The following is a 25,313-nucleotide window of genomic DNA, read 5'->3' as shown; positions in this document are numbered from 1 at the left end:
TCAGTTTTACTGTTTAAAATTGGTAGCACTTTCAGCTTCATGTAATGATTAAACATGTTGTACAGAGCATACCAAATTCTTCTGTGTGTGTAATTAAAATTTCATACCTAGCAGATCAAGAGCACAGAATTTTTCTTTTACTATACTTTCCAGTTTCAAGGTAGACAATAAGCTTTTTCACAGTTGACTGATAGACTTGTGTAACACAAAACAAAGGGATTTCAATCTACTGAGTTTAAGAAAAAGTACTCTGCACTCGCATCACCCTGGCAACAAACACATGTAGCATTCATTCCGAACTAGATATTTAAAGTAACTAATTGTTGATTAAAAATTCTGTTTTGGCCATAGGCAAAGGGGAACAGGAGGAGGCCTCTAAAATTTCAAATCTATCTATTAATATCTGTTTCACATATATGTTAATATTTATATGCACTATGTATATGCAACAGCATATAGGCATACATATACAAATATGCAAATATACACAGACAAGCATATATAGACACAAAATGCCACATGCATGTATAGACGCAAAATGCAGTTACTGGATTTTTTTAATGTACAGCATTAGAAGAGCATTTACATTTGCATTTTATATTTGCATTTTAATGGAAGATAAATGAAAAGTCCTAGGCATCATTAAACTTAAATGCTGAGATATAAAAAGTGTAACATGAATAAATCTTTAAGAGTGAATAGGCTTACATATTTCTTATTTGATATAACTAAGTTCTTGTAGTCAAAAGAAAAAAAATTGAAATTCTTTTAGACAACACAGGAGAAATGGCAAGAGTGGGACTTATTCAAGTACCTAACTGAAAAATGAATTCAGTATTGTGAAACTTGGGATCCCAGTTTTCTCGTGTATAATATTCAATGCAGATTCCTATTAAGCAGTAGATTAAGTGCTTGACTTATTACTGTTGTTAATACATACTATTTTTTAAACAGAACAAAGCTTTCTTAGAAAGGCTAAAATAATCTCTGAATTAAACAAGTTTCAGCAATATACTATACAAAATTTTCACACTGGGACAAACTCAACATTTTTGCTGTGTAAGAACTGCTTTACTGAGGATATGGAAGATATTTCATTCTTCAGGCCTGCGTAGTGATACATGTAATTTTCCTGTGTGATATGTATATATGCACATACGTATGTAAGAACTAGATTAAAATAGCTGATCCTGAAAAAGGATCCTTGATGATTCAATTCAAAAAACTTCTTGAAATTTTAGCCCTTTATTTCTACCAGCCTCAGCTTGCATGAATATCCATTTATAGCTAGAAATCATCATTCATTCCTATCAATCTGAGAACTATATTGATAGATACTGGGTTCATTACATAACTTTTCACCCGCTGTACAATAATGTCCTATTGGTAAGTGTAGAAATAGCATTCTTATTCATATTACTGGATTTAGTAAAGATATATAAAAAAATGAGTTCTTCAGGATGAAGACAGACAATACATATTGATAAAAAATATTTGTCAACATGTCCTCTTATTTTGGCCTGCAAAATAGAACCTTGTAAAACTCAGCAGTTATTTTCAGTAGATTCTCATGCAGGAACAGGGGTAACACTCAAGAACTCAAGACATTTCCTCTGGTTTAGGCTACTTTCTCCTGACATATCTGCCTTGCCTCTCTACTTCCATAAAGAAGTAGAATAACCTGGGAATATAAAATATCTACTCTATGCCACACTCTGTAACATAGGATCTATAAAATCAGTGATGACTTAATTTGTATGCAGTGATTTCACAGCTTCCACAATTGAAAATTCAGATTTTAGAGAAAAAAACTCAAACTCATATTGAACTAGAACTGTAGAGATTCACTTTTCATTCAAAGCAAGCAAAATCTCAAAATTTCTATGGTTATAGGGTTACATTCCTTTGGGTCCAAGTATGTTATTTGTGAACTGAATTTAATTGAAAATTAAATTTTACTTTTAATTAGTAAAAGAAAGCAACAAATATGAAAAAAATCCTGAGTTATCCAATGTTCCCTCTAAACTATACCCATATTTATTCATACTGTGTGTTGAGCTCAGAAAACACTTAAATCCACATGTAATTCATTATTTATTTTAGAATCATAAAACTGTTAAGGTTGGAAGGCACCTCTGGAGATCATCTAGTCCAACCTACAAACAAGTGGCCTATACAGGGATTGAACCCATGACCTTGCTGTTATTAGCACCATACTCTAATCAACTGAGCTAACTGGCCTGGGAGTTACAAAATAGTTTTCTAAAATTAAAGTCAGTTTTCTAGCAGCAAAACCTCTAGTAATTTCTCTTCTAATGTTGGTTTGACAGGAACAAAACAAATAAAAGGCACTGAAATGTCTTCTTGGAGAAATAACTCCAAAAAAACTATCTGTTCTCATCCCCTTTATCTCCTAAGCATCTAATTTGTATATTCATTATCAAATGATTTATAGCATATGTGACCTCACATTAAGCTCAGGGTGTGTTGGGAAAGGAATCTATGCCTCTTTTCCAAACAATAATGACCATTTGCACCTTAATTTCCAAAATCACTTTTAGTACAGATTCGGTACACCAGGTCACCACATAGCCCTGTGAGTGGTTTTAGCTGGTCTTGCTCAACTCGGAAAGGGTTTCTGGAACTATATCCTTATTCTGGTGGTTTAGTATTACTTTCTTTACATTTATGTTACAATATCATTCTTGCCATAAGATGAGCTTTACTTAACCTTACAAATATACAGCAAACATTTAAAGTTAGAACATCTCAACCTTATGAAGTTACCATTGTAACAGTTGTCAGGTATTCAGAGAATTTTAGTATTTAGCTTAAATCCTTCCCAGTCTTCAATTAACACGTCAGAAGTTATCTATTTAAGAGAAGCAAACATCTAGGCTAAAGGTAAAAGCTCCCCTACATTTCTGTCGTATTTCAGTTTACCAAAGTTTCTTCATCATTAGCTCTTTCAAAGATCTTGTTCTCTTGCATTCATTTGATAGAGTTGCTACCTATTTAATATATAGGCAACACATGCTAGACACAAGTGCAGGCTTTTGTGTCCACTGTGAACAGGGTCTGCATTCCCATGGGAAGAGGAAAAGGCTCCGTTTCATACAGTAAGCTCAGAAGATACTCTGTTCCTTCCTACCCGCTGCACAATTTTCCTTACCTTTAGTTCCCTCTGCTCACAGGGAGTTTTGAGTGGGGAGAACTGATCTAGTACAGTGCTTACTTTCAAAGCAAAGATTATGCATTTATTCAGAGATGATTCGTTCTTACTCTGAAACTGTTTTTTTTTTTTTTTTTTTTTTTTTTTTTTTTTTTTTTTTGCTGCTTGCCCCTTAAAAAAAACCTAAGAAAATACAGTTGAATATCTGTGACTTCAGACTAAGCAACAGGTTCCTTTTTTGCAGTCTCTTTGCCCAAATATTCGAAAAAGCCAGTGTCAGACCAGAAGTCGCTAATTAGGTAAGTTGATAAGTGATCTCCTGGCTTTCTCCAGTCTTCAGACAGACCAGAGAAAATGGGAGAATGCAAGAGTAAAGTAGCTCTGGCAAGTGTCTGTGTAAGACTGACCAAAGAGGGAAGGAGCAGCACAGGCAAAATGAGTGATGATGAGGATTGAACGGAAGGAAGAGGACAACAGCTTGGGAGGGAATCAGGGTGACATAATATGCAGAGTAATGTCATGCAGGAATATTGTTGCTCCTTGTTGGGATGACCACAAAGAATGAGAGGATCCTCGAAAGGAAAAGAATAAAAGGGAAGATAACATTTCTTTTTTACTCGGGTAGAAATAGTTGGAAGAATCACCATGGAAAAAAGACAGAGTGAAAGAGAAAGACATTACATTGGACAAACCAGCCTGAGCATAGTCAGAGATTTTAGAAACAAATTCACTCATACACAAAAAAGAGGGAGAGGAAAAAGGACAGCAGGGAAGAGTTTGGAATGCAAGTTTGGAACAGGGAGAAGCTTTAGACATTCATTGTGAAAAGGAGTTTTAAGAACACTTGAACACTTTCCAAAATAAATATCGGAAAAGAGTGTTCCAATTTGTTAAAAAAAAAAAAAAAAAAAAAAAAAAAGAGCTTAGGTCTTTTCTGATATGGCTCAAGGGTGAGAAGGGAATCATCTTTGCTGAGCTGATGATTTCATTGTGCCATCTGGTGGAAATGAGGTGGGATAACAAGGTTTAGTAAATTAATGGCATGTACATGGACTCGAGAGATTATTCTTTTTAATTTATGCTTTCTTTATATGTCTATTAAAATAATTTAATATAATAACATATCAGATGCATAGCACTATAGATTCAAAGTATACAACCTGGCACAGCTATAGAACGCACATACACACACACACAAAATTATCACTGCTTATCTGTCGTTGACTGGATTAGACTAGAGCATCACAGAACTTCCCACCGGCGCACAGAACTACAGAAGTGTGATCTTGCAAAATATTTAGTTCTGAGTGCCCCCCCGTGTTCGAGCGGGAAATTGCAAAGTTAACTGAAGGCATTTTTTCCCTTTCCTTTCAGAACTGTAGTATAGTCCACTGTATCACAACATATCAGTCATTTTTCAGTGATCTTTGCCTGAATGATTTGCATCTTCTGCTAATGCAGTATATTCATACAACCTTACCTGCCTTTGACCGGTATATTGTCTTTAAGCCCCGTGCAGTATGCTATAAATTTACCAAGATTCTGCCACTTGTTTTTTAAATTACCCACGTGCCTGCATGTACATTCTGTATGTTCTGAGTTTGAATTCTAAAATCCTACTCTGTTGCTCTAATAGTCAGTGAAACCAGCATCTCAGATATTTTAGAGAAAGGCAAAAATTAGGCACATGAAAGACCTGCACTATCTTTGACAAGAGGTGGATCAGGGTTTCAGTAGAGTCATTTAATGAGTATCATAGTCTTTTTTTTTTCTTTCAGTTTGCAGCTCAGAACCTGAAAATGTCCAATCTGATCCAAAGAATTATACTAGTCTTCTTGTTACATGGGAAAGACCTCGGGTTGTATATGATACCATGATTGAGAGATTTGCTGTCTTTTATCAACAATTGGATGGAGAAGACCAGTCCAAGCATGAGTTTCTGACAGATGGGTATCAGGACTTGGTAACTGTAAACTCTTCGTGTTTCATATAAAGTAGGGATGGTAAAGCACTCATTGTTAATTATTTTAAAGGATTAAACAATAGCTAGGAGCTGATTCGATGGAAATTTATTGCTTTGGCTGCAACCCACAGAAGCTATACTTCATTCCTTGGCTGTGCAGCCACAGAGACAACTTAGAAAAAAAAAAAAAAAAAACAAATGAAGAAAAGCCTCCGCTTGTCCAGATGAGAGAGAAAGCTTTCTTAAATTGCTGTTCTTACTTGCCTGTAGTGTCCCCCAAAAAACTTCATGAACATGTCAAACTCAAGAGTTCCTTAGCCATAAAACCCTTAGTAACTTGATAGTGATCTACAGATCTTAAGTGTTCACTGATGTGTAAAGAATAATCTAAACAAGCAACTGAGGAAAGAATCATTATCTGCACAGTACTGATATAAATATTAAGTTTCTGAATATAGTTTCATGATATTTCACCTATATGATAATTCCCTTTATCCTCTTTAAAGAGGCATAAGCTTTTTGGAGATAATTTACTTAGACTAGTATTCAGCATTAAATAATTATGCAGTTGTTTGGTATCTTCCATTTTAAAAAATCACAAGATTTTTTTTTTAATATCTCTGACAATAAAATATAAAAAGCGTGTTTTGTAGTACTAGTAGAAGGGGTTTTATGGTTTGTGTGAAAAATGTGTTATGAAAAAAATAACTTCCAAAAATTTGATGAACATTCACAAGTAAATGCAATGTTTTTCTTTTAGGGGGCTATTCTAAATAATCTGCTGCCCAATACGAGTTACGTTCTTCAAATAGTTGCTGTTTGTTCTAATGGTCTATATGGAAAATACAGTGACCAGGTCATTGTTGATATGCCTTTAGAAGACCCAGGTAAGTGTTGTTTTGAGCTCAGTGCTCATTTTTAGCTGAAAATCTGTATTCAGGGAAGTATTTTGTTTGCAAATCAGTTAAAACATGCGACTATCAAAATGTGATAAATGAAATTTCAAAATCATTGCAGTTAACCTTCAGCTTGTTCTTTGCTACTGATATTTTATCATGATGTAATTTTCCATTCCTTGAAAATATTACCTGTGAGACTGCATGTTAATTTTTTAACTCTAAGAATATTCTGAAAAACACCCACCTGATTTCAAATCTCACAAGTAAATCTTTTAGTAATATAATATAGGGAAATAAAGCCATGTTTGGTATTATTTCTCTATAATTAAAGCATCCTTCTGCTGCTCAAAATGAGTCCACATAGCTAAAGTGTTAAGGAAACAAGTAATATAAACCAAATATATAAGTAACAAATCTGTATCAATTGATTTTGAAATTTGATTACTTATGATTACTTGGAGTTTGATGTCAAAGCACTTGTGGTGATGGAATTCCCTTGCTTCTTAATGTTGCCTTGCAAAAAATCAAAAGACCTAACAATCAAATCTTACTGATTTCAAATCAGATTTACCTCTTCAGCCTGCTAGTAAATATGAAATAATTCAAAGCCATAACATGAAGCTTGATCTTGTCTGTAGTAATTCCTTAAAATCTGTGAAAGTTTTAGCATTAGACACGGTTCCTATCAAAGTTAGTGTGAACTGTCTTCTGAATTAAGTATTCTGTAATTAATTACAGGAACAAATCAAAATCCTTTTGATCATGCAACAAATCACTTTTTTATTTAAGAACCTGGATTTCTGTTGTTCAGCTGTGGGTTGTATAAATTTAATTTTACATTTAGTTAAGTCTGTGTAGATATGGCAAAGTCCTTAGTGATATTGTGATGTACTTGGGAAAACAGGTTAGTTTTTCATTTCAAGGGAACCACATTTTTTCACAGTGAGAAATAATATGATTCTTATAATATTCATATAATATGACAATCTCTACCACATGAATTGAGAGCTAGTGATGGTAATGGGCTTAAAATAGCATGACAGTCTGGCTGAAAGCAGAGTGGGAGGAAGATTCAGGGTATGGCACATACAAACTTTCAAGAAACATTTAACTTGTCTTTCAAACACAACATGTTACGAGGGTATTTTGGAGTATTGTTGTGCTAATATCTACCAGAATTTTCATATTTTTCTTCATTTTTGTAGCAAGTCTGTGACAAGGTCCTGTCATTCTGCATGTTTCACTTTTCTGCTTATCCTTTACCCGCCTCTTTGATATTGTATTCCTCCGGTTCCTTACCAGAATTTGTTCATTTTGTGTTTTTAAAAATTGTTTGAGAAGCAGTTCCATCTAGGTACCCCTATATCTGTTTCTACACTGGGTCACAAATAAACAGCTTAGCGTTTTCATTATTAAACAATAATTGATTCAATAGTCAAAGTTAGCGCAGTGCTCCAAAACTCAGAAGACAGGCATTGTAAAATGTGTAGTATCTGTAGGACACCCCGCCTTCCTGCCACAGTTGTAGCCCTCCAGCAGGGATGAGCGAGACCTGGATGGAATCATAGAATCGTAGAATCAGTAAGGTTGGAAGGAACCTCTGGAGATCATCTAGTCCAACCTCCCCGCTCAGCAGGGTCACCTAGAGCATGTCAGACAGGGTTGCATCCAGGCAGGCCTTGAAGATCTCCTGAGAAGGAGACTCCACAACCTCTCTGGGCAACCTGTGCCAGGGCTCCGTCACTCTCACAGGGAAGAAATTCCCCCTCACAGTCAGGCAGAACTTCCTGTGCTTCAGTTTCTGCCCATTGCCTCTTGTCCTGTCACACGGGACAACTGAAAAGAGTTTGTCCCCAGAAGCTCCTCCTGGAGCTCCTGGGTGGCGTGGCTACCAAGGCAGGACTGCGGGGAGCACAGTGCCACCCATTGACCTGCTGCTGGGGCTCAAACCTGGGAAGAGGCTTACGGGGGGGCAGTCGGCAGCCCCCAAGCATCCAGCAGGGTAGTCACAGCCACTGACAGCTACGTCCCTGTTGCACTTCTGCTGAAGTCAGCAATAGTTTTACATTAATTTTGATAGAAGGATGAGTGAGTGCCTTTCCTTGGAATGTATACTCCCAAACTCATTTTGCCTTCCAGCATGTCTGTAGAAATTGTTCTGAGCTTGTACACAAATGCAATAAGAGAAGTTTTGGTGCAATAGATGTCTTATGTAGCAGTTTTGAGAAAAGGTCTTATATTCTCCTGCCTTTTTGCACAAGCATATCACCAATTTTATTTGAAAGAGAAAAGAGAAAATACAGCCTAAGAGACATAATAATGTAAATATGTATTTATGTGCAATATAAACAAGGTAGCATAATTATGAAAATGATATTTTTTTCATTTCTTTCATTTGAGCATTTGAGTGTCTCCTTAATGTTACATTAAAGCAAATTAAAGCAAATTAAGAATATTATCCAAAGTTTTCTTCTTTTTAAATAATTATAAGGAGAAGAGTTAAATAATCTGTATATTAAAACTGTATACACATCTCTCTTTTCAGTTTTGAGCCAATTCTGAAATTTTGTAATCATTTCCTTTAATTTGTCAAGAGCTGCAAAATTGAGGAGAATTATTTCAGGTTAAATTAAGAGTTTTGTTTGGCCCCAAATGAAAACTGCAAGTTTGGTTTCAGGGATATTTTAATATTGAAAAAAGAAAATAAAAGAAATAAAGAGGAAAACATTTATAACTAAAAGTGAAAGAGCAAAATGAGTGCCTCAGTTTTGAGTGTCCCAGAAAATCTATTTCTTTGCTATGCTTTGTTTTTGAAGCTGACACAAGGTTATTAAATGTACTTTGTGTTGTTTTAATTTGACTCTTCCTCAGTGGTATATCTGAAAGCGATGAATAAGGAAAGGTCAGGGAAAAACCCCTCTCTTGTAATTAATATGATGACTATGAATGTACATTGCTTTATAAATAAGTTTTAAAAATTATGTCTTGCCCTTTGATATAATTTTAAAATAAGAAATAAACTTCCATTCATTTCTAATATTAATTAATGTTCATTTCTAATATTAATTACTTTTACTAATTATTTACACCTGAATTAATTGTATTGCAAATATTAAACAACAGAGATATGAGAATGTAGATATCTAATGAGAAAGATTTGTTCAGAGCAACTTGCTGCTTACAACAGTAACATCAAATTGGTTTTGTGATCTGCTTTATAGATCTTGAGGCAAAAGGGGATTTCTTGGAACTCCTGCTTGTGAATTTATGAAAGAAAAGTTATCTTCACCGTGAAGACATGAAATAAAATTGACTCATATAAAGCATAAAATAAATGTTCATAATCAAGAATTACTCTGAGTAAAACAGTTTAATTAAGATGAAATTCACTGCAGTCACCTCCAGATCAATTAATCTACTTATTAAGAGCTTAAATGGGGCATAAATCATGCAGAAGCAATAGAAAGGCCCTTTTCTGGGAAGGATTCTACCCCTGGAGTGGCTACTTTTAACATGAGGGAAGTTTATGTATGCTATGCAACACAAATTTGATTTTCAGAAAACTAACCTCTGCCATTGGTTCAGCCTTTCCTTTTGAAAAATGTTCAAGAGAAAGCATTTCTAATGCCTTCTCCCCACCCTATCTGTCATTCTGTGAAGGGTTAGTGAGGGCTCTGCAGGCTCCAGGTGATCCATAGACCAGATTTAAACCTTCTTGTTCTCGGGAATGCTTCATAAGCAGAAGGACCTGTTTTGGGCCATGCCCTCTGCAAACTTCTGTCTGCACTGCTGATTTCTAAAATCAGTTTAATCTGTGGAGCCATGAAGAGCTCTGATGTGACAGTGTAAAAATGATCATGCTTGAGCCTTTTGCTCTTTGTTTTGTTTTATTTTTCTTTCTCAGCTTTTCAGAGTGGTAGCATTAGGTATGCCTGTGCACGGGTATTGTACTGGTTTCCCAGCAGTGACAGTGATCAGCTGCCCAGCATGGCTTAGCTACCCAGCTTCTACGGGAATTGAAAGGAATTGTCTGCATAATGTCTTAGTCAACTTTGAGAAAAGTCCAGCCATTATTCACCAACTTGTCCTTCGCTATTAGCATCAGATTTTGAATAATTATCTAAATGCATGCTTTTGACTCTTCAGATAAAGTTTGTATAATGCTGGAATTATCTGCAGCAGTTTGTGGTGTAGTTAATGCTAGTGGTACTTCATGCTTCTACTGACACTGGAAATGAAAATAAATAAATATCTCTCCTCTCATCCTGTATGGAGACCTTGGTTGGAGTTTATCAAAAAATCATGCTGGGATATGGCTTTCTAATGCTGTCTCCTACATGGGAGCTCGTGCTGTCAGCAATGCTTTATGAGGATCTAACTATGCAATTTTGTTGTAACTTGTCTTTGGGAGTGGTTTTTGTCCTAAAAAAACACTAAAGATATCTTAAACGTTTCATGTAGGGGATGCTTTTTGTAATTTTGTACTGATGAATGTAGATATCTGAAATTTAATTTAAATAGAGAAAAGAGGCTTTACTTTTGTTCTTGCAGTGTCATTTATTACGTAAGACAGTACAGAAATGAAAACAGTTTGCGATATGAAAATTATTATACAATTACAAATTAGATTATTTTAAGTTTTTATTTCAAGATTTGTACTGAGCTTAAATGTAGAGAATAGTTACTTTTTTGATCTGTGTTCTATCATTTCTTCATCTATCGTTAAAATGCAGTATTATATGAAAACACTTCTTTAAAACTTTCTAACTAATCATTTAATTATTTTATTTAAAAATGTAAGCTATAGAATAATCAATGTGTGGTTCCAGAAAAAAATAAACAGAGCCTGCTTATTGACCTACATCAATGGGTGGTTTTTGGGGGGGAGGAGGGAGTTTCTTTCTCCTAGGCTGGGGAATGTTACCACATTGCTAATATGCTATTAAATCAAAAACTCAGCAACAGGATTAATAGAACTTCTCTGAGTGTGTGTCTCATGCTTCTGACAAATACTTTTCTTCTGTGACCAACTAAAAATTAAAAGGCTTTGTAGAATGACTGGAAATTTAGTGTTAATATGTATGTTTTATTTATATATAAAAATATATACACAAACACACACATATATATGTGTATATATGCACATATACATGTTTGTATGCATGTATTTTAATGCCTCTCCGTGGAAACAGCAGGAGGAGCTGTAGTTTCCTGCTTGTGGAATCGGAAGACCTACATTATATTGTATATTATAATAGAGTAACTGCATTTTATTTTTTCTTATTGTTTGATTAAAGCTCTGCTCAAGAATAATGACCACAAAATGAATAGTTAGCACTATTCTTTATTAAAAATACTATGCTGAGAAATCTGATGAATGCCTAATACACACTACGAGTCTACTGTAGTAAGACTTTTCAAACTAATGTCTTCAATGTTTGGTGTATATCATTGAGAAGCCAGGGAATATCATTATCTCCTCCTCCCCTTCCTCACCCCCCCTACCTCTGGAGCCTCCTAGGCTTCCAAGGAACAAAGGTAAGATAATTTTTCTCTATATTGTTCATGAAATATCTGAAGTGGTTAATTCAATATTTCATAATGTATAAAAGTTTGTTATAAAAGAATATAAAAGTTTTATGTATGATTGTTCAGTCAATAATTTTTTTACATCCCAGAATCTACAGATAAAACTATCTGAGCTTGTTAGTGAGATACATTTTATCTAATTGTATGATGCATATAATACATGTCTCTGTTTTGAAACACAGACATGGATAGTACAAAGAGAACATAAATTAAGTCATAGATGCGCATCTGACTCTGCAGAGATGAAAAGTATAAAGATGGCATCTTTATACTAATATTTTGAGAAAACTTCATTTGGGAATCATGAAGAAAAAGCGAACATTGAATTCTGTGGTGCTGTTTTTACAATGACTTCTCAGATTAAAAGATTCACATTTTCTTTTAATGCAGTATTTGGAATATATACTAGTATTGATGTGTAAACACTGAAGTAGAACAGAAAGATTCAAATGTAGAATGGATGTTTCTGTGGATAAAGGAGCAGTAAAATGAGTTAGTGCTGTGGAAGGGTTATTAGATTTCACCACCTGAGACCCATGCCAGTTGCTACCAAAAATTTGAAAGTTTCTTGCAACCTGCTTTGAAGCCTCTGTTGCTGAGCACCATCAGAAGCAGAATACTGGATCTAGCCAAAAATACAGTGAGGAAGAAGGTGAGAGACTGCCTCTAAATTGGATAAGCATTTTCATTAGGGTTGTAGAAGCTTTTCTTCATTCTACTTCAATTATTATTTATTTATAAAAAGTGATGAATCCTTAAAGCCTAGTGATGAAGCCTCTTCACAAAGTGTCCGGTACCTATTTGTTAGGGGCCTTTTGTGGGATGTGATACAACTGGGTTCAGGTACTTGTATTACATAGAGTGAGAGTTTGAAAAGAACTTCAGTGCCTTAAGCACTGAACTCTTGGGTATAACAAGGGTAGATCTCTTTGATCTGCCCTGCAATAGATCAGATGAATCTGATGGGATGACTATCTTTAGGCTGAATATGATGACTGTTGCACTAGAACCAGCCTCTAAGCATGGGTGTCAAAATGAAAATTATAAAATAGATCATTTTAGGAGAATATTTTAAAACTTTCAGATTAAATGTAGAGAAATAGTTGATTCCCAGATTTACCTTTTCTCTCTCTTCTGTCACTTCTGTGTTAAGTGCCACTTGCTTGTAGAAAACTTTCTCATAAACTTAGTTCTTTTGTCCAGGATGTGGTTCCTCAGTGCAAATTCAGCATGAGTTGCAGTATCAAGATGAGGCCAGTCAGAAACATTGTGGCTAAACATACAGTGCCTGGACAAACACGGCTACCCTCACAGCTAGTCCTCAGTGCAGGTGGCTGGCCACTTCTTCAAACAGAATCCTCTAAAGCATCTTAGTCTGAGCTTCAATAAATGAATTAACTAATCAAATGAATCTTTTCAGAATTAATAATTCTGTGAATTTTAAATGTTGGGTGATATCATATATATTTTTTGTTTTATAGAGGCTGGCCTCATTCCTGAACTGAATGAAACTGAAGAATATGAGGTATAGCGTTTTTTTTTTTTTTTTTTTTAAAGAGTATTTCAAAGCAATACACCTATTTAAACTAAATGGAGCTCTGATTGTGTAAAAATTTACCAAACTATGTTACCAACAGAACATATTATTTGAATTTCTATATATGCATATGCAGCCTGCTCTTTCAGGTATATCTGCCTAGATAACTCTAGACCATCTAGATAGTTCTTTAGAGCTGGAGATACATGCAGAAGTCAAGGAAATCACAGGATATACCTATTTTTTTTTAAAAAAAGTGGAACATGAGGATACTGGATAAAGTCTTAACTCTGAGTGAAATCAGTAACCTAATGTAAGGTAAGCTAATGTAAGGGAGAAAGGCATTTTTGATGAGATAGAGTGAGATTTGTGTGTGCCTTTCAGACTGCTATTGATTGACTTTAAGAGCAGTCATTTCAAACCAGAAAATTCCAAAATTCTTGGAGGGTCAATCACCCTTACTTCTTGAACCCAAGTTAGACTTTAAAGTTTATTACACCATATCTCTATTCCACACCATATTGGACTTTTTGTTTCTTCTGCAGGCCTCATAGATACATTCGGTGACAAGCTTTCTGGCATCCATACAAAGAGAGAGATAATAATATCACAATAATTTTCTGACAGTCTCTAATACTGATTTTATAGCCTGGCCAGTTACTTCAGGTAACTGCATTTATATCACGTGATCACTCAGAACTTTTATTTTATACATTCAAACTGTATCCACAATATTCTCATGGATAACAAGTCCTTCTTGGTTAAAGATAGTCTGTACTTATTCTGTTTACCCCTTTTTCTATTTGTGGAAGATGTCTAGCCAATAATCTGTCTATTTCTCCATATTTATGTAAGCTACATATCTAGATTATTATATTGCCTCTGACAAGACTGTAGCTGAATGTCAGCTCTGGATGACTGCACTGCGTAGACCTGCAGACACCACTGTGTCTAGGTCAAAAAGAAAGTGACCACTGAACAATTTAGATGCTTCCAGATTACATTTTTGGATTTGGGGTGGGGGGAAGGAGGAGCTGTGTTTCAACTTAAGTCTTGAAAGACCACCTAAATCCTGAGTGTATTTAGACGTATAAGTTCTTTTTGGATCTGGTTTCAGAAGTCAAAATCCTAACATACACTTTTCACAAGGTATTATTAATCATGTTCAGCAAACAAAGGGTCATAACAGGGACTAGGTAATATTGTTTACAACACTTGTGAAATTATTACAGAGTAAGAGTAACACAACGTTTTAGAAGTTACTGATAGGATTTTTTTTTGATGGTATTGCAATTCAATAGTGTTTTCAAGAAAGAAACATACATATAGGATAAATACTCTTTCAGCTAAACACTTTGCTTTAAGAGCAACAATCTTTTCCAAGGTTTTCTCTAATTTTGTCTCCCATGTTTTCTGTTTCTTTGAAGCCAGGAAAATGTATTATTGCAGTGTTTGGCTTTGATTTGTGTATATTGTCTATAAACATTTTCAACTTTCTTTGGCTATGATATTTTTTCAAAGGATGAAGTTGATGAAAAAGAAACAGAGGTGGATGAAGAAACTGCAGTGATTCCTAGCACTGATAGTGCAATAAACCAAATAAGGAAGAAAGATTTTCTGATGACTACATCCAGCTACAGTAAAGAGCAAATAGGGGCAAAATATAATGAAGCTAAAACAAATAAATACTTAACAAAAGAAGAAGAATTGCATGGTAAGGATGATGTTTTCAAAGCAGTTTATTATCAAACTTCTCCACCTGTTAGTGAAATTTCTGAAGAAGATCCTTTTCTGGAATCCCAGACAGTTACTGGAACCCCTCCTCAACTTACTAACTCAACCAAAGGTATTGAAGAAGAATACATATACCTTTCCTCAGGCACTGAGCCAACAATAATAACCACCACTGGCCATAGTGAGGAAGATTTCTTATTGTCTACTTTTAAACCTGATGAAGAATCGGACAACTTTTGGAGTTCCTTTCTTACCACCTCTTCAGCACAGTTGGTTACAGAGGAGACCTCCCAAGAAGACATTCTGCCTTCAGGAAGCCCAGATATAAGCATGCATGATGTTCTTTCCCAAGGATCTATTAAATATATTTCAGAAGATGTGACATCCTCAAGCTCTGATAAGCCTCCAAAGCATACATATTCCACTGATAGAAATTTATGGTTGCATAATGCTACAGATCTGATAGCTCAATCTACTGATACAGCGGATAGTAGGCAATTGTCTCAGATCAGTTATACTGATGCTTATGTTGAGGGATTAAAGCCAGCTACAGTACCCTATTCCAGCGGCCCAGTGGTTTCAGAGGACACTTCAGATGCGGATTTAGAATTGCCACATTACTCTACCTTTGCTTTCTCCTCTGCTGAGTTATCACCTCATTCTCTGTCTTCAAGCTCTGGAGAATATGATTCTGCTTCTGCTGCCAGTGAGGTACTCTCTCAGACAACTCAACCAGTCTATAATGGTGAGATACCTCTTCAACCTTCCTCCAGTAGTGAAGTGTTTCCTCTAGTCACCCCTTTATTGTTTGACTCTCAGATGCTCGACACTACCCCTGCTACATCAGGTAGTGATGTGACCTTGCATGCTACACCTGTATTTCCCAGTGTTGATGTGTCATTTGAACCCACCCTGTCCTCCTATGATGATGTACCTTTGCTTACATTTTCCTCTGCTTCCTCCAGTAGTAGAATGTTTCACCGTCTGTACACAATTTCTCAAATGTTTCCTCAAAGTGCTACTCCAGCTGTTACAAGTGATAAGGTGTCCCTGCATGCTTCTTTGACATTGGCAGAGGGTGATACATTAATACAGCCAAGCCTTGCTCAATATGCTGATGTGGTGTCACATCAGACTACTCATGCTGCTTCAGAGACATTGATATTTGGTCATAATAGAACTCACATATTTTCTCAAGTTGAACCATCCAGCAGTGATTTAAATATGCATGCACTGTCTACAATGTCTGAACTTCCTTATGATTTGTCTAGTAATGTGGGATCCCTCCAAAGCTTTACTGTTTCTTATGACTCTGCAGAATTTGTGCGTGATTCTATTGACGTATTTCGTCAAGATCCTTTATTTAGCAGCTATAACAATGTACTGGTGCATAAACCTTCTTCTGTAATATCACAAGCTGATACTTTGCTGCAGCCTACGCGCTCTCTGTCTAGTGATACGGATTGGTCTGAAGCATACTCTGGTAGTGAGTCCCTTTTGCCTGATACAGATACTTTCAACATATTTAATGTTTCATCATCTGATTTTGTAGATGAAATCACGTATGAATCATCTGGGTTTAGTGATGTTAATAAGATGCTTCATAAAAGTGATGTTATATATGGAGATGAAAGAGAACTGCAGATTTCCTCCTCTTTAAGTGGAATGGCTTCCAGTGCAGAAAGTAAAGTGACACTTGAACTTTCTACGTATGTTTCTAATCATGATATAATTAAGCAGAATATGTCTCTGCAAGAAAGCCCACTTCCTGTTTCTAGCACAAAGGGAATCCTCCCAGTCTCTCTTGCTTTCCCCACCACTAAGCTATTTGATCCTGATGTTAGCAAACTTACAGAAAATCAGCTTTCCGTTCAGCCTTTGCATGTTACATCTCCAGCCTTTGATGATACTTTGCTTAAACCTATGCTTAGTGCAATCTCAGATCAAGCTCTCTCTGCCCCTGCTTATAGTGAAATGTTACCCTCAACTCAGACGTACCTTTATGAGACCTCAGCTACATTAAGTAATGAAGCATTACTTCAATCCTCCTTTCAGTCTTCTGGCGATGACACTCTACTTAACACAGTTGCAGTTGTGCCTAGTTATCCAATATTGGCTGAAAGCCCCAGGGTTTATAAAGATAGTTCTACATTTGACCAAATATTGCATCAAATGGCACCAAGTTCAGCTGCAAATGAAACAATGCTGCATTCTACATCTGCACCTACTGTTGCTGACTTGTCAAACACTTTTAGTAAGCCCACAGCATCACTTCAAAGTTTATTTGTGTCTTATGCAAGTGAGGAATATGTTTCATCCAATTTGTTTAACAGTGAAGATGTTCAGCAGGTTATGCCTTCGTTTTATGGTAGTGATGTTTCATTCCAGCTGACCAATTTAGAAAATACAAATGCCTTTTCCCCCCAGGCAGCAAGTACTGTAACAACTCCTTTCCTAACAGCTGATAATGTAGCTGCTCCTCCAAACAGCCATATCTCCTCAAGCATTTTTGAAAGAAGTGGGGCTACCAGTTTCTCTTCAAGTTCTGCAGTTGATGTTGATCCTGTTCACATGCCTACAATTGTTTCTGATTCTGATGTGTCCATTCATCACACACTTCCTTTACCAAATGTACGTGTTTCTGTTATGGCTGTTTCTCCCAAAAATGAGATCCCTATATCTCTGAGTAGGTTGCTGGTTCCTTCCAGAGAATCCTCTGGGTTGTCTCCCAGTATCATGTCCAGTACTGATTTATGGCCTGTTGTAGTTGAGGATGACTACGATGAGTATGATGATGGCTTCCCTGTAAGTAATTGTATTACATGCACTTCCCATAGAGAAACTCAGGACATGGTAGTAGAGGAACAAAACACAAAGGTAAACAATAACAAGGATCAGAGTAACCTAATTATAAGTTCTCATTCTGAGAAACCTGAAGAAGAAGAGAACATTTCAGCTGCTGCATCAGACAGTCAGATTAACCGTGGCATGGACAGACATAATTATACATCAGAACCAACTTTGACAGCAAGTGTGATACCTAAGAAGAGCAACAACACAGCAGTTTTGGAGAACCACATTCAAACTCTTAGTGTCCCGTTGCAAAACACATCAGAGTCTAAGTCTTGGGCTGTTTTTACAAGTGATGAAGAAAGTGGTTCTGGCCAAGGTACCTCAGATAGCCTTAATGATAATGAGACTTCAACAGATTTCAGTTTTCCTGACCTTAATGAGAGAGACTCTGAAGGGGCAGTTGAAGCAGGTAACTCAGAATTAACTCCTGGATCATCACAGTCATCAGTCTCATCTGTAACTAGCAATCACTCATCAGTATTCAACATCTCTGAGGCAGGTTAGTTATGGATAAGTCTAACGTGTAGCATGGAAAGCTCTGAGGGGATATTTTTGTATCATAGCGAATGAAAAGCTTTTTTGCATATATTGTGATGCAAAGAGAACATAATAGGGCCAGTGGGTGTGATTAAGGGGAAACACTGGGGAACTGGGGATGCATGTTGAGCTGGCTGTCTCGTAGATGCTACTTCTGTCTACTCAAAACAGTACCTGAAACACTCTTCAGTAATAAGGTTAACATTCTGCCTTTGGATAGACTTGTACTGTCAGTAGAATTTGGGTGGTGCACCATCTAAAAACAGAATTTGTTTCACTGCTGTCTAATTTTATTTTTTAAGGTTTAACAGGGCCATAGGCTCTGTGCACAAAAATAAGTGGTGATCTTTCAGAAAAAAAAAAAAAAAAAAAAAAACCCTCTGAGATTCTGGTTTTTTAAATTATGGCAGCACATTTTCTCATTATATTTTATTTTGTGTTCTCCAAGTTGTATTGAGCAAGGAAAAAGATGTTTCAGTTTGATTCTGATTCATCTTGTGAAAACTTTCATTTTCATTCTTAGTGCTTTTGCCACTTTCAAATTTCAGTAAGATGCTGACAATGCATACTAGATCTGCTTATTTCCAAAACGCTAGAGCCAGATCCTCTTGCGCTGCTTATATGTATTAGTATTTTCCTCTCTAATTAGTCCTCTTAAACTTAGTTGAACTATTTGTGAAGAATGATTCCAAGGATGAGTATAGAATGCAGAACAGCACCTCATCTGAATAAGAATATGATAAGTTTAAAACATTTATTTTGCATTTAAAAATATATTGGTGGAAAAGTGTGCACTATTCAGACACATATTTGGATTGCCTCTTATAAGAATATTGAAAATCCAAAAATAAAGTCAGAAACAAAGTCAGAAACAATATCTACAGTGATAATAATTAAAAAAAAGATTAAAGTGGTATTTCATAAAAATAAATTGAATGCAGGAATTTCGTTAAATATTCGAGGCATCTGTAGAGGGCAGTATCATCCAACTAATTCTACCTAAGGAAAGGAATCCATAAAGTATGTGATACTTTAAGCACGGTCCTATAAATACCCAGTTAAATCACACGAGGTCATATTACTCACAAGTGAAAGAATACTAATTAGACAAGGTGATAGATTGGCACTCTGTGTAGTTGGGGCTAATCGAATGTGAAGTAAAATTGAAAATATATTGAAAATTAACAGGAGTCCTACGAGGGTAGTCACTGTAAAACTGAATCTGTAAGTAAATTAATCTAATAGGTAACTAGTTACCAAGTTGTTGAGGTAAATGGGTGTTATCATAAGAGGTTTGCAGTTAACATAAGAAGTGTCATTTCCAATTAGCAATGAGCTTGAATTATTACTGAGAGTAATTTGAAAGGATTATACATAACTGGAGTAGCAGTGCAACAGACTGAAAGTTTGTGTTACAGGTATTTTTGAATGACACTATACAGTATCACTTCATGTAACTTCTAATATGAAATCTGCAAATCAAAGAAACTTTACTTTGATTCAATTAAAAAGCAATTAAAAAGAACAAACACTCTCAGCTGAGAACTTCTGTGTACATCAGAATGAATTCATCAGATGTTGTTTTGTTGTTTTGACTGTTTAACATTTCAGAAAAATTGTAATTTTTAACATTTCCAACTCTTCATAGCTGTTGATGCGTATTCATGCTTATTCTGAATTACAGCTTTCTTGATAGTAACCCTATGGCTACCTAAACCTTTCAATTTCAGTTTTAAAGCAGTAAGAGAAATTAATAGAGAATGAGTAATGCAAGGGATCTAAACATGCTTATTACTAGGGAGCAAAGAAATCCACTATAAATGAGTCTGCCTTTCCAGCAGCCATCGTTGGAGTAATGGCCAAGTAGGCAAGAAGCTACCTGCTTAAAGAGAAGGTTTGACTGCTTTTCGCTCCCCGTAGAAGGAAGGCTAATAGAATTTTGTCATGCAATTTTAAGGAATCCTGTCATCACGTAGGTATGACCAGGTTTTACCCTGTGATTTAGTCCAGAGTTGGATACGTGAATGTGAATACTTCAAAGGGATCATATTGTGATCTCTCAAGCATGTGGGTGGTTTCCACTGAAATCACTAGGAAATACTAATTTTAGCATGCTCACTAGAAACTTGGGGAGTTTTCTTTTCTTTCTCCAGAAGCCACTTCTAACACTGACTACCACTTGGTGCCTTCAATCACTTTAGACATTGAGCTTCAGGTTTTAAAGAGCAATGAGAGATTTAGATACTTGAGCACTTTCAAATAAAATGCAGAAGGTGTCTGCAAAGCCTTTTTATACATAAAGTATCTAAACTCAAGAAAATGGAAGCAGATAGCTACTGTTTTTTTTTTCTGTTGACATCTTAACTTGGACACTTGCTTTGTTGTCGTTTTTTCAGCTCCAGCTGCATTCTCTCCTCTTTTTTATCTGAAAGTTTTTATCCATGTATGAATTAGAATCAGTCACTTGAAATACCAGTGAAGGGCAGCTTATTTCTGGACACCAAACTTCTGCTCCCGTACTACATTTTAATTGAATTAGGACTGAATGCAAATCTAGAACCATTTAATTATCTTTAAAAAATCTCGAAGTTAAATTCCAAGAGCTGTGGAAGTGGTTGTTTCTGTATTTTATCTCATTTAAAAGCCACAAATCACAAAAGAGTATACAGATTGAAAAAGAACAGCAGTCATTTTGTATCAAAATCACTGTTTTTAAAGTGTTTACTTTTATGGAGATAGCCAAAATGAAGATTCCAGGATTAGTCTCTTCCCCACTATGGTCTCTTATTTTAATGAGATTATAAAATATATTATGTTAATCTTCAAATAGATTTCTATGCCCAAATATTTCTGTCATCCAGCATTACAAGGCTGGCAGAAATGTGATTTATAGACAATATAGTTATTTAAATAATAATTTGATTCCTGCTAAATATAAAAAGAGAAAATTAAATTCTGATTCCAATAGAATATGGGAGGGAGTGCTGTAATCGAATTCAAAGGAAGCAGGATTTCTCCATCTATCTATATGGAAAATTGCAGAATGGACAATGTATTAAAATATAGAAGCCCTAACTGCAGAACAGAGATCGCTTAGTGATTTTCTGTTGTAGTAAAAATGTCCCATCACATTGTTAGTCAAGAGAAGTGATTTGCATTATATGAGTGGCAGTTTAATATCAGTGTGTTCTTTATACTTTCCAATATTACATATTCAGATCCCTTAATACCATTAACTCTGAGCTGATAGACTGATAAAAAGCTTTCTTCTCCTAATTATATTTTAACAACAATCTGTTGTTCTTACAAAGAGAAGTTTCCATTGCTGGAAGGCTGAGTCACATAAGCTTGAATATTTTGCATTACTCTCTGTCTGCTTTTTTTCTATAAACTGGTTTGCAAATGTATACATTTATGCAGTACATAGTAAAAAAGAGAGGTAAGTGTTATTTAGTAGGTTCATTATAAGACACTGTCACTTGTGCTATGCATTTCTTAGAATTTAAACGTGGATGTTTCAATTTTCTCTGACTGCAGAGGCAAGTAATAGTAGCCATGAGTCTCGTATTGGTCTAGCTGAGAGTCTGGAATCAGAGAAGAAGACAGTTATACCACTTGTGGTCGTATCAGCCCTGACTTTTATCTGTCTAGTGATTCTTGTGGGTATTCTCATATACTGGAGGTAAGTTGTTTGTTTGTTTGTTTTCAGTTCTAAAGAGCTCTAATCTTAAAAAAGTGTTTGACATTATTGAGCTGAACAGGCTCAATAATCTAGTCAACAGACTAGATCCTGTCTTTCACAAAATCTTTGTGTTCCTGTGTTCCCAGATGTGCTGTAATTTCTTTCCAACGTGTTCAGCTGCAATATCCCTTTGTGGTTGCAGAGGGTGAACAATTTCAAATAATTTATTTCCATATTGAGAGGTTTTAATAAAAAATGATTTGTGATTATTAATGCTTAGAAACTCAATTATTTGAGCAGTGGGGAAAGAGGAGGAGGAGGAGAAATAAATAACAAGGATTCCTTTCCTATATTTCCAATTCATGGAACTATTAAAAAACACTAGTTATCGATTTAAGACAAGAATCTGTGGTCCTCAACAGCAATAAGCAATTCACAAAGGATTGTAAGAGTATGCTGTAGCTCACGCTGTATGTGAGCTAGGAATAGGATAGTGTATAAATGTTTAAGATCACTTATAAAGTAGCCCTTACCATGTTATGTGACTAGAAGGTTGTTCCTAACGTGGGATTCTTCCAGTCTCAGAATCAAAATTTTTTCCTCAACTATTCAAACCATTCAGCAGGTAACTAAAGATGAGTTTCATGTGCACATACATACTCAAGTTTCAATCATGGGTGTGTTTCTCCATGAGTTGCTAGGTTGGTAAGAAGCTGAGAAAGATGTTAAGCTAAAGAGAAATGATAGCTATAGGAAACGTGGATAACATAACTGGTGAGGATAAAAGAGACGGTCTTGTTAAATCAAATCAACCAAGGACCATTCTCCAGCCCTGAGGCCAACCAGCATGGCACAGCTCACTTCCATACAGCTAAAACCTCTTCCCGCAAGAAACAGGCTGGCTGCATACAAATCACCTACTGGGAATGGTCTCTGACTGGTGCTAACCCCAGATTATGGCTAGGGTTGTGTGGAAAAATGTAAGATGACCTGGACTAAAATCATACCAGGAAGCTTGTTAGCGATGTGACAGTACTGCAGGTTGGGTGAGAGCGCTCAAGCTTTTGCGTGACCGTTTCTTTGTAAAGACAGAGAGTCTTCCTAGGGTCAGTCCTTTTACGCTCCCTTAGAGCTTTCAAAATCCATGCAGAACCCTAGCATCTTCTTTAGGGTGTTGCTTGCCAACGAGGAAAGGCAGTGGGTCAGAAAGGAGAAATTAGTTGCAATAATTTGCTGCTGTGGAGATTTATGCTATGTCGTAGCTGTCAGGAACTTGATTCCAATGTTGCTCATGCAGTATAGCGCTAATGTGTAAACAGCGAGAGCAGGACTGTGTTCTAGGTCCTGTACGAACGAGAGGGAAGGCAGGCTCGAACATCTTACAGATGCTTCTGAGACTGTTTCTTTGTGGGTTTTTCTTTTTTTGTTTTCATTTTCCCAACCCAATATTGTTTAGTCTGAAATGCATAACTTTTGGAGAACCAGCAGCCAGCCTGTCTCAGCTACAACCCGAATCATTAGGTTATGGTGTCAGAGTTGTGCTTACTGACTTTTCTCCATGTCTCCTGACACTGGTTTTTGTGTCAGACCATCAGGCTACATCCCACAGGGGCACAGAATACATCTCGTCTCTCAACGGACTAAGAAACTGAGCTTGAGCTGCCGTCATTCCAGGCAAGAGTGCTAACGAGTCAGCCAGCCTTTGGCATAATTAAAGACACTTTTGAACAACTAATTTTCAGAATAATTTTCTCTTCTTTCAAAAAAAAAGGTAGCTAGTTGTAGGAAGAACTGCAAGACTCATTTCTTACTTTATTTCTAGTTGGATAATTATACACTTATCACAGAATTAACCAGTTAACCACTTTCATATTGAGTTTTTACCTTTTCTTTTACGTCATGCAACATGAGCATTCATCTTTCAAAGAGTTTCATCCTTGAAGCTAAGTAGTATTTAAAATCTCTCCTATTTGCCAAACAGCACCATCCATTTTAAGACTCAGATTGTATAGTGCAGTTTTAGTAATCCTACACATGTTACAAGCTTGTTTTTGTCAAATAACATTGTGTTCATTTAGTATTCTTTCTCTGGGAATGAACAATTCAGTAACATAGGTCTTTCAAAATAACACAAAAATCCCGTTAGCCATAATATCTTCTTGAAGTTGAATTTAATCTTTCCTGTATTTCTTGTGTACTACAAAATAAAATATGGAGCTCTTTTTTTGTTAATCCTCCGGAAAAAATTTCTTGGGCATTATTATAACATCAGTAACATATTTCTTATTTCAGAGAAATGAAATATAAATAGTATGTATTATAGGTCAGACTTTGTTGCCTTGTTTCAAAACATGAGAAAAATCAGAACATTATTTTTAGTGTTATATTGCTTTCTTCCTGCTTGGAAAATATTTATATAAAAGATATAAGAATTCTTTAGCTGATTTTGAAATAATTTTTATAAACTATCGACTTTTATTTTTACAATGCATTTTAAAACCTTTCTCTTTTATGTGGGTCAAGTATTTGCACTCCTTAAAGTTCATAAAAAGTTTAGTTTGCAAGGAGGTATCATGTATTCTTTGGCAATAGTATTCATAGAAACTGCATTGGTGTATCCTAGCTGTGTATTTGAGTGAGGGAATAGTATTCTGAGTTGTTTCCACCATTAGCTCCTGATTTGAATATGAAAAGAGTGTATTCTTTTTAAAAAAAAAATGTTTAAAAAAACTAATAACTAGTCAGAGATACAACTTTCAGCTTTTCAAGGTTAAAAAAAGCAAAATTATTTCGTTCTGCACTCAGATGACTTGTATCAGAAGAATAATTCTATACCATCTGTTGTTTGGGTTTGTTTTTTTTTTTCGTGAAATTGTTAATCAGCACTTGAGGAAATTCCCCGATCTCTTCACTATCCCATTAAACACAAGTTCAATCTATCTGCAATAAAATACTCATTTATCTGATAGGAATAAAAGAATTTAGTGGTGATACTGTCTAAATAATATCTAGTTGCAGGTGGTTAAACAAAATACACAGTTTTAAACTACTCTAGTTTTATATCAAATCTTTAGTAATTCAAACAATTTTCCAGCAATGTCATTTCTCTAGCCTACTTAAGATTACAGTGGAATAAACAAGGAGATCCTTTTGCCTACTTACTGGCCTTGTGTTCTGGACAGATTTTTTTCTATAGCTTTAGAGAGAATTTTCCATTCAAACCTAGAGTCTTTCCATCTCTCTATATCTACTTCACTGAATCGTTGTAACAGAGATGAATCAGGAATATTTGAATCTCTTTTCTCTGTCCTTTTAATTTCTTGATGGTATCATCATTCTGATTTTGC

General features: G+C 35.6%; 1 protein-coding gene across 1 annotated transcript in view; it reads left to right on the top strand.

Annotated features, from left to right (window-relative positions):
- Positions 1 to 25,313, top strand: part of PTPRZ1 (protein tyrosine phosphatase receptor type Z1) — a 102,726-nt gene that overhangs the window by 49,898 nt on the left and 27,515 nt on the right. The window contains exons 9-13 of the mRNA XM_062592002.1: positions 4,951 to 5,135; positions 5,896 to 6,022; positions 13,105 to 13,148; positions 14,682 to 18,246; positions 21,822 to 21,966. Of these exons, the coding sequence (XP_062447986.1) occupies positions 4,951 to 5,135; positions 5,896 to 6,022; positions 13,105 to 13,148; positions 14,682 to 18,246; positions 21,822 to 21,966 (4,066 nt within the window). The remainder of the gene's footprint in view (positions 1 to 4,950; positions 5,136 to 5,895; positions 6,023 to 13,104; positions 13,149 to 14,681; positions 18,247 to 21,821; positions 21,967 to 25,313) is intronic.

Source organism: Rhea pennata, chromosome 1 (genome assembly GCF_028389875.1).
Source record: "Rhea pennata isolate bPtePen1 chromosome 1, bPtePen1.pri, whole genome shotgun sequence".
NCBI lineage: Eukaryota > Metazoa > Chordata > Aves > Rheiformes > Rheidae > Rhea > Rhea pennata.
Note: the sequence above shows the minus strand (reverse complement) of the source record. Positions and strands in the feature narration are given on the sequence as shown.